We start from the raw sequence: 12,509 nt of genomic DNA, 5'->3' as shown, positions 1-12,509 counted from the left end.
TGGTAGTTACAATATGAATAATTTCTTTATTTTGTTTGGTTAAACGAAAGCCCTTTGGTTCATTATTAAATCAATATATAAATTCAATTAAATCGTATGTTCCGGCACTACTAATTCAAATTGAACTATAATAATTAATTTATTAATTATTATAAAGCGTTAAAAGGTACCCAGATTTATTACCATTGGCCGCCTGGTATATGCCCAGCGCGCAAGTGAAGTACTAAGCAGCGCGACCCCGCTATTTTTGGGCAAGACAGTCGCCGGTCGAGTATTGAGCATAATACATAGAGCCATTAAAATCACACGATCGATTTACAACCTAAAATCTATAAATCTAACAAAATTGTGGAATTGAGGAGTGCTACTGTGGTGGTTGGCAGCAAATAGGTAGCAAGGAGGTACTTCCAGAAGCGACGGGAAGGAGATCAAGGTAGGTCTTATATTTTCATATCTCTGGGTATTCTCGCTTTTTTTATTATCTTCTTTCTATTTTCTCGACATTAAGAATTCATTATTGTTTTTCTTGAGTCTATTGTTTTATTTTTGTATCAAAATTGAAGTTAGTGAAAATCTATGTTTTTTCAGTGTATTGAATTTAGTTACTTAAATCTCGTTTTGAGAAATAAATTTTTTTTTTGTTAATAAATAATGCATAGGGTTAATAATGCTTACTCTTCATTTTTTTTTATCATTTTAATAATTTTAATAATTTTTATTATTTTAAAAATCTCTAAAAATCAAGTGGTGCGATAATTTTGTCCAGGAGTTTATATAAACCATAAAAAGATATAAGAATTTTTAATAATTTCATATTCATACGATTTAAAAAAATTAGAATACAAGAATTTTGGTAAATTGGCATTTTATTCACAAAATAACTGCTTGTTCCAAGATATAGTTGTTAGGGCTCGTATAAAGTTTTTTTTTGCTATTTCTACATAAGAATTTGGCATTGCATCAGAGATATTGCAAGCAAACAAACTGCCCATACTGCAATGCTAATTCTAGCCTTTCAATGTTCTAAGTTCTAAGGTATACATATTATAGGTTTCGTAACTATTTATAATCGCCCCCAGACATCATTTACTTTAGAGCTATCAAAATTCCTGATTTTTACCTGTCACAACATCATGCCACCTGCTATTTACATTGTTTGCATTACATATATTATTTACATTCTCTATATATTTTACCTATTATTTACATACTATTTACATTCTTTGACAAGTGACCAAAATAAATTATGTGGTGGTGTCTTGTGGCGTCGAGACTATAAACAAATAGTGTCTACAATCCTGACACTATTTGTTCGTTCGTTATGTGGGAATTAAAACAATCGAAAATAATCAACTAATTTATTTATACACTTCAGTACGAAAACACAATCACTCTGCACCTCACAGTCGTATCGAATTTTTCCATTAGAATGATGGGCCGTGAATTCATCGAATGTCAAATCCTATTCTGATTGGAGCTCAGCGTCTTCATAATGAGCTAGCCGGTTGAAGTGAATGACTTGAGCTTCACCTTTCGGCTGCTTTTGTATTCCATAAAAAAGATATATCTTGATTTTGAGGTACACTTGAGATATTTATCCTTCTGTCACGAAGCCCATGAGTCATTTATCAGAAGAACTGATTTCTATTGGAAATTATGCATTGCAATAAAAATAATATTGAATTTTATTTTAGTTCGCATCATATCACTACACTATGACTATGACTCTGATGTAACTTTAATTGTTTTAGTTTTGATTCTCCTTTTTGACCTCATCTTGTTCTAGGCACATTACAATGAATTAGGTTGATTTAATCTCGGTAAAAATTACGCGTCAGTACATAGAGGAAATTGGTTACAAAAAAGCACTATACTTTTGACTAAACCGCAGAAGAAGACGATGTTACATTCTAAATTATTATTATTAAGGTAATCTGGATCAAAGAGTAGCAAGAATTCCACATAATATTCTAAATAAAAAGTTAAGGTAAGAGATGAGCAGTCCAAATACTATACATATGTATATAGTCTATGTATAGAATATTTGAACCGTGCACTGAAATTTGGTACTCCGCGATACAAAATAGTCTTTCGTAAGATGATTATCTTGGATTTTTCAAATGGACCCCTCTCCAAAAATATTTTTTAGATTCGTCCCTGATAGAAATTCCCCTACTTCATTAAAAATGACCTCGGTTTTTGATCAAATACTTTAGTATTAGGTTGCTGTATATATAGTGTGACTGAGAACCGACCAAATTCCAGGTGAGTATGGTACACGTGAAAATAATTTTTTAAAAATCCATATGTTCCAATGCGAATCACATTTGTTTTCAATATATAGCGTAATAATAAACAAACAAAATTTCTTACAATAATATGGTTTTAATTATAGCGCTGTTTTAACAAAGGTTCAAAAATAGCACCATTAACTTCTTAACACATTTTACTTCCTCTGCGAAGGTGCCTTATTGCTTTTCTAAGTGATTCATGTCTTTCTATGACAAAGACTGTCGCATTTATCATGCATCGAATTAGAGCCCCCCGAGTAGCGACTTTCACTTTGTACACCTCGTTTTTAAACCGGCCCCACAAACAATAGTCCAGAGGTGTGAGGTCTGGAGATCTTGCAGGCCAACTAATAGGACCACTGCGACCAATACAGTCCTGGGAACTCTTCGTCTATATTATAATATTACTTGACCTGACGGGCGAAATGTGCAGAAGCTCCGTCGTGCTGATAATACATTTGCATTCTGATATTTAGAGGAGCTTTCTCTAATAATGCTTTTAACTCATTTCGCAGGAAAATAAGCAGCAGTCTTGACTGTTGGTGTGGATTTTGTCGAACCACCATTTGATACATGAGGGTTGTAAATATTATTGATGCCATATCGGGGGAATGTTACTTCATCGGTATTATTTATCCAACCATGTTGGTTACTCTTTTTTGTGGAATGATCAGTTGAGTAGCAATACTTCGTGAGCTGATCGTTGCATCATCTTCAACCAAATTTAGAATATCTTCTACTTCTTGTAAAGCTTTTCGAGTGGCTCGTTCAGATGTCATATTAGTAGTGGGCAGAGTTGCGGTCTCTTAAAGGTTGTTAAAAACTCTCATAAATACGGTTTTGTCTAGATTTCTTCCGTGTGGAAATCGGATGAGAATGAAAACAAATAAGAAACGGATAAGAACATATGAAGTTTTTAAAAATTATTTTCGCATGTACAATACTCACTTGGAGTTTGGTGCGATCCTCCCGACTCACCCCGTAAACAATTTTGACAATAATTTAGTAGTATATAATTTAGTAAGTATAGAGAGGTAGACGGCTTAAAAACTTTAACCGCCCTAGTATTTGACCTAGATGCAGTGTATAAATAAAAAATATATTTTTCTACATCAAAAGTATTTATATATAAATAAATATACAAGATAATTAATAAAAAAATGTAGAGTATCACAGATAATAGTTTTAAGACCCGCGAACAATATCACGTCTAAGTAGTTATTATAGTGACAGTACAACACACGGATGAATAAATTTCTAATGGACTGAAATCCGCACGTCTAAAATTTTAAAAATTGATCCAGAGTGTTCTGTCGATTCCCGTGAGGATCTACGGGAAAAATAAGCATGTCATCTACAAATGTGGGGACTAACCGACACTCCTCCACGACTGTACGTAGATTTGGATTCATTTTTAGTATGTCTTGAAAGCCGTCTGACGACACTATTATTCCCCCATTCGCAGCAGCTGATTGCACGATATACCTATAATATAGGATAATTTTAAAGAAAACCTAAATAAGTTTTTTTTTACATGTCAATAATTAATATTTGTAGCGTTACCTCAGTTTTGCTTAGACTATTATTAACAAAACTGAAGAAAATTTCAATTCAAATTCTTCGCCTGGATTACTGACAACAAATATTGGTAAATAATATTTAAATTATTAGAATTCAGTGATTAAAATATACAGTGTGTCCCAGGATGAGCGAATTTATACGTAAAAATGACAAAAAAATTTGTAGTTGAAATTTGACTGTTTTGCATCCAGCCCTGCTTGATTAAAAAATAAAATTTAGCAAATTTTTATTTTTTTAAATCAAGCATGCCTTGATACGAGTATTTGTAAAATTTTATGAGTAGGTAAAGTAGTATTTCTAGGCAAGATATAAAAAAAGTTTATAAGAAAAATTTGTTTAGAATGCAAAATTATGGCCGAATACCGAATTTCATAACCATAGGCCTACTTTGATTTTTACGTTTAAATTATTTATTATTTATTAATTATTTAATTATTAATTCTCCCCTTTTTTAAAATTTTAAACAAAATCCAAATAAATATTAATAGTTAAAATAGTGAAAATTATTTTAAAAATTATTGCGTCTTCCAATTCATTGATTCGGAAAAGTTCTGTTCAACCATTCTGGTACTCAAATAGACACAGCAGCATAATGAAAATTAACTTGCAGGCACCTGTTGCGCTTTGTTTCCCTTTACAAGAATTTTTCAAACACTTATAGCTAATTGTTATAACTTCTGACTGTTGGGACCTTAATGACTTGGCCATCATATACTATGACAAAATAATAACTGCTGGTTAAGACACTGGTAACAGACTGGTAATGACAATTTATTCTCACTTAAAATACAGGATTGAAAACAATGTCAATGCGTTCTTCTGCTTATGGCAGTCGGCAGAAGACTATATATCCAAAACAACATCCGCGATCTTCTCTCCCAATATGCCGCTAGCCACTGAGAGCGCAGATAGGTCTTACATGACCATATATGGAAATCACCGCTTGCTTCGCGGTGCTAAGGAGGGTGAAGTTATTGAAATCCGGGGAATCCCGGGCAAAAGACCGTCGCATTAATACCGGCTGAATATAAGTTGGACTCCAACACTGATTGCTTTAAGCCATTTTTGAACATGGAGGATATTTCTTTAATTGGCATAAAAATATTTATAAGATTTAAGTAAGACTTTGAATACTTAAAACAGAGATGAAAGCACGAATAATGCAGGAGGATAAGTCACTCTGGAACAGCAATGCCTCTATGATTTCGATAAGTCGTAGGTGTTCGACCCATTTTTGGCGATTAAATACATCGCCTCGTTAGAGAGAAGCGCATTCTGTGCAACAAAGCGGATCGTTATCCTTTTTGATATCGATATGGATTTTTTAAATGAATAGTACGAGGATGAGTTTAAGCGGTCCAAAGTTTTGTTAGGCATGGTATCCGAGATGTTAAAATGACAATCAGGAACTAAAAAATGAGGTGCAAAAACTGAAATCCGTCTTAAATGTTCATGAATCAGCTAAAATTAGAAATGATATGAAAACGAAGACATTTGCTTAATAAAACTGTTTCAGAGCTTATGTCCAGAAGTTAAAGAAACTAATGGTGGTAAAATACATCAGATTACTGTAAGAGGTCTTCAATGCCTGCTTACTGCCCGGGATGACTTACGGAATGGAAACCATGACACTCACTGTTAAATCAGCTAAGGACAAGCTTAGGACCACCCAAAGAGCCATAGAGCGGATGATGCTAGGAATAAGCCTGAGAGACCATATCACAAATGAGAGTATTAGACAAAGAACTAAACTTGAAGACGTCATAACACGCATAGCCCACCTGAAATGGAGCTGGGTAGGACACGTCGCCCGACGACTTGAGATGGTCAATACACATCGTTCAATGAAGACCTCGCATACATAAACGCAGCCTTGGCAGACCACAGTTACGCTGGCTCGATGATGTCAAAAACAAAGTGGGCAACAGATGGCACCAACTGGCACAGAACAAAGAAACATGGAAGAATATAGGGGAAACCTATGTCCAGGAGTGGACTGTGAAGTGTTACTGAAAGAAGAAGAAGAAGAAGATCATCAGATCCAGACAATCCAGAGCGAAAAAGGGAAAAAGCACAGCTTATGTTTCTGGTATAGGAACTCAACAGAGAGAGTTATTTACTTAAAAACTAATTATGAACTTATTGTTCATATTTAGTTTTTGTTTTTTAGGACAATTTAATGATATTAAAACATATATTTTGAATAATAAGTTATAACTTGATCCAGCGAGATCGCACTACTGGGCGGGGCGGGGAAGTTATGATTTTCAAGTGATTAATTGTATAAATAATAGTCATTCGGAACAATTCTGGATAAAATTTCAGGTTGGTAGTAATATATATATTATTGGACTGTTTTATAGACCTCCTAGGTGGTCTTAATAGCTTTTTTGACGAATTCGATTTAAACGTTTCAGCCTTGCTAATCGAATGTGAGAATTTTATTTGTGTTGGAAACTTTAACGTCAATATGATAAATTTGCAATCCAATGATGTTGAGCACTTCTTGTTCATTTTATAGCTTCAAACAAATGGTGGATGAACCTACCCACCATGGACTAGCAGGTAACAGACTTCTAGATTTGTTCACTTATATGTTCACACTAGTCGAATATGTTATTTAAGTGTTGATCAGAATTCTTCAAACTTCCCCGATCACTGTTTTGTTAGATGTGAAATGTCCCACAATATGATAAAACCTTAGCCTTTTCTTCATATATACAGAGATTTTAAATATTTTAATAAGTTTTCTTGAAAATCTTCAAACTATTCCATTTACTTATTTATTTATTTATGTGTTTTATTTGCCAGATATGAATGCAAGAGTGGATGCATTCACTAACTTTTTAATTGCAATTTTTGATATTTACGCTCGCAAAAGATCTGCATGTATTACTAATAAAAATATGCCTTGGATTACACTTAATTTAAAATATTTAATGTCACTCAAAAAAAAACCTTAATTAAATATAAAAAAGTTAATCTGCTCAAGACTGGAAAGCTTATACACAGCTAAGAAGTTATCTTACTGCAACAACCAGGCGAAACAGAAGGGGTATCTTGAAAGTCCAATCCGATTGAATGGGTCTGGAGAAAACTGGAAACAAATGAGAGATCTAAATGTTTATGGAAAATTTAATAACATTATTCCCACTGGTCCGCCGAGGATATAAACAACTATTTTGTAAGTATTTCGAAAGTTACTCCAGGCTCAGATTTATTGAATTTTTACTCAAATAATAGTTTACCATATTCACGTATATTTAATTTTAGATTTGTTACTTTGACGAAGCTAAAGATTTTAGAACCTACTCAATAATCAAGTAAGGGAACATGTTCGACGGTATAATTTATTACCGATAATATAATCCGGGTTTCGAGCAGGATATAGTTGTTCAACTGCCCTTTTAAAAGCAACAGATGATATAGTCCAATCTATAGAAAATGATAAATTAGGTAACTATTTTAATTCTCCTTGACTACTCAAAAGCATTGGATAAAATCACACGCTTCCTCTAGCAGTTTTAAAATATTTGGGTTTTACCATTAGTAAGTGTAATGTTATGGCAAGTTATCTACAGGGCAGTCAAAGTCAAAAGGTTAAAGTTAATGGCAAGGTTTCTGATTTTAAGCTACTGTCTTTTAAGATTTCCCAGGCATCAATTTTGGGGCTTTCGCTCTTCACATTTCACATGGTAAAACACATACAATTTTCCCTAATACATTTGTACGCAGATGATACGGAGCTTTACAAATCTTTTAAGCCCGACCACCTTTTGGAATCTGTGGGTCAACTGAACCATAACCTAGATACGCTTCTTTCGGTATCTCAGAAGCATTGCTTGGATATCAATCCTTCTAAGTTCCAGATGTTGCTTTTTGGTAGGACCCGGTCACAAAATATAAATTTTGCTGATATTCATTTGACTTTAAATAATAATATACTTACTATTAGTGACTCCGCAAAGAACTTAGGTCTGATTTTAGATAATAATTTAAGATTTACTGAATACATAAGTATGTATATAAGAAGGGTCTTTGCTAATTTAAAACTGTTATTTAAACATAGACATTTACTTACGCAATCTTTGAAAAAAATGCTTTGCGACTCCTCATTACTCTCTCATTTTAATTTTGGGGAGGTGGTTTATAGTTCATGTTTGCTAGAAAGAGATAAGTACCGCATTCAACTACTACAGAACCCCTGTGTAAGATTGATTGAGGGTCTGCGCGGAAGAAAGCAGGGAGCATCAGCTAAGTTAAGAGACTGGCACTAGCTTAGAATGGATGAGAGGCGTATCTTTCACTCATTTGTTTTGTTTAATAAAATAATTGCAATAAAGTGCTCTGATTATTTATAGTGAAAAATAAAGTTTTGCTCTGAGATACATCGATATTCGCGATACACATTCAAGAACAATCCCATTTCACAGAACTTTTATTATCGAAAGATCTTTTAGTTCCAACATAGCGAAACTTCATAATAAAATATCTCTGCATATAAAATCTTTTCCGATCTCTTTTAAAAAATATGTTAGAGTTGATATTGATCGATTCGTATAATGTAGGTATCACATTATAGAGTATTGGTGCAGTTTAGTGGTTACATTTAAGGTTAGTTGGTGTTTAGTAGTAAAAGTGGAATAAGATGGTAGTAGTTGTTATCTGATCAAATCTGTGTTTAGTACTTTTAGTATAATTTGGTGCGCAATTTTGTATATTCTTTTCTCTAATTGCCCTATCTGTTACTTAGAGAAAGAGAGATTTGTGATACCTATACCTAGTTTAGTAGAGTAGCTCTTAAGTTAGACTGCGCCACGGTTAAGGCATTAGTGTTATTTGTTTTTCAATAATATTATTGTATCTGTTTGAATTTGAACTAAAAGGCATTATTATTATTATTATTAGTACTTAAGGTTGTGATGCCTAGGGCTTATTATGAAAAGAAAATCTAAAATAAAGTTTGAAGAATATATTTTATACCGATTTAATTCGTTGTAGTCTTTATTATTTCATAATGTAAAAAAATGAATTTGCTTTGGTGTTTTTTTAAAGATCTTTTTTTTGGCGGTGATTTAATGTAATTTGGTATAGACACCTTTTAGATCTAGTAACTTAAATGTAACTGCTGCAGTATGGTGACATTCATTATCTTGTTGGCAGAATCTAACATTATCCAACACTACTGAATGTACTGCATAAAAAATGGCTTCAAAACTTTATTAATATATCTGTAAGCATTTAATTGGCCTGGTAAAATACTAAAGGAGTTCTACTACATAGGCTTTCCATTCCAAACCATTACTCTTATGGCGCCTTTCAGCAGTCTTTTCTGCCTATTCTTCAGCCATCATAGCTCTGCAGACAATGTTTGCTTTTTACTTTCAAACTTTCAAGTTCGTACCTCTACCAAAATGAGTTCTCCATCCATATAAATATTTTCATCAAACTAAGTAGATATCATTAATATGAAAATCTTACCAATCATCGTAGGGACTTCTCCTCTGATTTTGAATATATAGGGTCGGAGTAGTTACTACCAAATTCTGCTGAACCATTTTTTGCAGCAATTCTGGATCTGTGCTTTCTCCTTTTCGCAGTCTAAAATGGGGCACAAAAGCTTTTACTGGGTGTCCTCTGCTCCGGAAGTAATCGATGCACATTTGCAGGCCTTTTACCGAAAACCTTTCGTTTTGGCCATGGCTAAATTAGACAATTCCTTGTATAACTTATTTATAAAAATACCAATTAGTACTTACTTGAAAGCAATGTTACTGCCATCAATATAAATAGGCCTCAAACCTTGACGAGGTTTCGTTTGAGTACAATAGAAGTTTTTTCCAAATTTGTTAAGAGAATCCAGTTTTTTGTTGTATTCTTTTTTGAAGATGCCTGCATCAAGATCCTTTTTTTTAGTATCCAGGTTTTTCTTTGATTTTGAAAATTTAATTTTCAGCTCTTTGTTTGACCTATAAATAATCTATTAAAATCCTTAAATATATTTAAATACCGCTATACCGTCTATTTCCGTCTTTCTTACAAGAAATTTCAGAACTCTTTTGCTTATGTGATTCTTGTGAAACATGCAAACATTTTCCCACTGATTTTGCTCGTTCATTTTTACTCTTTTTTGTTTTGTGTTGATAATCTGCTTCAGAAAAGTCCTTGTCCCATTTTCTTTTAGATCTTGATTTTGATGGATTTTCTTCCTTATGAGGAGTGGTAGGAGTAGAAGGTCTTCTGGAGTGGGAAGCCTTAGCTGATTGTGGTCTTGCCACGTGTTCCCTGCTGCCCTTTGGAGCAATTTCTGTGGTTGTTTAAAAATAGTAATATTTATATAAATGCTGTTATAATAAAAAATATTTTTCAAAATTTCAATATTTTTCAAAAGGTTTTTAAAACATATTTCAGCTAATTCGAACACTTTATTTTCCATAAAGTGGAGTATTTATTTTAATATTCTTCAATATAAATTTAAAAACCACCCTGTATGTATTATCGTTAAACAGCTAAATCGGTTAATGATGAGTTTACCTATTGAACTTTTATATTATATACTGAAAAAAATAGGATTCTATATTATAGGTAGGTATATGTCTACATATGGCGATACTAACCGATTTAATGGTCTTTTTCATATGCACTTATTGTATGTCTCAAAGTTTAATTAGTTTCCGGACTTACGGTAACACAAGCAGTATAGCTCATATAAAAGGATAGTATAAGAATAGGGACTTACCATGTGATACAGGTAACTGAACGGGGCTTCTTATGGGTGCTTCACTCGCGGAAGGTAAAAGGCTCTTATCTAGGCGAGATATATCGCGAGAATTGCTGTCCCTGCTTTGTTTTTCCATATTTCAAGTGTAAAAATAATTCTTTTACCGCGAATAAATGGAGATTTATTTCAAAAAATATATGTAAAATGTTAGTAGAAACATGTCAAAATTTGATGGAATTCATAAATGACAGGTAAAATAGCACCTTGCTGGTCAATTGATTATGTATTTATCATTACCTATTCTCATTCAAAATCACCTATATCTAAAAATAAATTTAGTTTTTATTGAAATATAAGGAAATACGTTTCTCTATTCTGTGATAAATTTCTATATTTTTCCACCAATTTTTAGCTCCGTCAAGAGAATAAGGTAAAAGATGAACACAACAGTAAGTATAAAAAAGTGGAAAGATTTCAAAGAATAGTCAGGTAATTTTTCTTTTGTGTAAAGTTTAGTCTGGAAATTTTTAATTTTCACGCGGTCATGAAATTCACGTGAGAGGCAACGTGAGAGAATATAGACAATATACAACGTAGAGAATACTGACATTTTCCAATTGCTCCACGACGTTGCATTTATGACGGTTTCCCAATAGACGCATCCCCACTACAGAATACTTAACGTTTTTGTTTCAAATCCATAATATTCTTTCCTTTTATATTTTATTCCCAACTTTAGACCTTTTAGTGATCTTATTCGAAGGGGCGAAGGTACCTTTAAGCACATATGTAAATAGCTCCGCACTACATCTCCGCACACCGTGCGGATCTATTTACATCTGTGCTTTAAGCTTTTAGTAACCTAATATTATGTAGCAGTAGTGTCATCTATATGTGGAAGTTTTCATTTAGAGGCCCCAAGGAATTGTTAAGTTTCTTTATTATCTATTTTAGTATTTTACACTATCTTACATCTTATAGCAGCCAAAGGTTTTCTTTATTTTGCCTTTATTTTGCCTTCTTACATAATAGAACATAATTAAATAGTTAAACCGCTCCGCTTTCTTTGCGATATATGAACCTTCGATGGTAGTGCTGATAGTACATCTCATGATCCGATCGTGTTGATGTTTCGAGCATTATTTCGACACATGTTTTCTAGGTCGTCTTTATTGGCTCAAGCTAAACAAAGCACCTCGGTTATTTTCCTGGAGATATTTTAGATCATCTCGGTATTCCATGGACAATCGCAGCCTCCGGTTTTCAACTGTGGAGCACATCGAATAATAAAAGATACTATAAAATAGGATTATTAAAATACTATATATAAAACGTAGAAAAAACATATTACATATAATATAAAACAATTAATAACATATTAATATATAAACACATTACATACAAAATAGTCATAGTTTCAGACAAAACAAGAGATAAATACAAAAAAACAATTATTTTTATAAATCAATTAGGATAAAATTTTTAAAATTTTTACATTCTTTAATATTTTTTGACAGTCGATTAAACTCTAACAAACCTTTATTCAGAATACTGTTCAACATTTGTGATTGACTAGTAGCGTTGCATCGATTAACTAGGAGGAAATCATTACGGGTTCTGGTATAATAGTCATGAACATAAAGCAATTACCCTATCTCAAATGTAGGTAGGTAACATATATTTTTAATGTTAAATATAAATATAATAGCATTATACATTATTTTTTGCTTTACAGAGAATAATTGCAAGGCATTTAACATGGTTATCACAGGTGTATATCTATTGCATTTCAGGATTGCGCGCATTGCTCTGTTTTGTATTATCTGCAATTTGGGTATTTTATAATTGGGTATACTGAACAATAAAGTTGAACAGTATTGTAAGTGGGGTGCCGCTAAGCTATTATAAAGTAATAA

The 12,509-nt window shown here is 32.7% G+C and overlaps 1 protein-coding gene across 1 annotated transcript; it reads right to left on the bottom strand.

The window, feature by feature from the left end:
• Nucleotides 1-3,393: 3,393 nt before the first annotated feature.
• LOC126736467 (NEDD4-binding protein 1-like) lies at nucleotides 3,394-10,849 on the bottom strand. The gene is made up of 5 exons (XM_050440845.1): nucleotides 10,612-10,849; nucleotides 9,891-10,179; nucleotides 9,632-9,841; nucleotides 9,354-9,575; nucleotides 3,394-3,776 (listed from the first exon to the last, which is right to left on the bottom strand). The coding sequence occupies exons 1-5, from the start codon at nucleotides 10,727-10,729 to the stop codon at nucleotides 3,572-3,574; spliced, it is 1,044 nt and encodes a 347-aa protein (XP_050296802.1). The 5' UTR covers nucleotides 10,730-10,849; the 3' UTR covers nucleotides 3,394-3,571.
• Nucleotides 10,850-12,509: the final 1,660 nt, after the last annotated feature.

This window comes from Anthonomus grandis, chromosome 5, assembly GCF_022605725.1.
Source record: "Anthonomus grandis grandis chromosome 5, icAntGran1.3, whole genome shotgun sequence".
In the NCBI taxonomy this organism is placed as follows: Eukaryota; Metazoa; Arthropoda; class Insecta; order Coleoptera; family Curculionidae; genus Anthonomus; species Anthonomus grandis.
Note: the sequence above shows the minus strand (reverse complement) of the source record. Positions and strands in the feature narration are given on the sequence as shown.

What these genes read in the sequence shown, in the direction of transcription:
- LOC126736467 (XM_050440845.1), bottom strand. Translation starts at nt 10,729, where the DNA reads ATGGAAAAACAAAGCAGGGACAGCAATTCTCGCGATATATCTCGCCTA. An exon ending in TCAGTTACCTGTATCACATG is followed by an intron (nt 10,180 to 10,611) that starts GTAAGTCCCTAT and finishes AAACAACCACAG; the next exon opens with AAATTGCTCCAAAGGGCAGC. An exon ending in AAGAAAGACGGAAATAGACG is followed by an intron (nt 9,842 to 9,890) that starts GTATAGCGGTAT and finishes GATTATTTATAG; the next exon opens with GTCAAACAAAGAGCTGAAAA.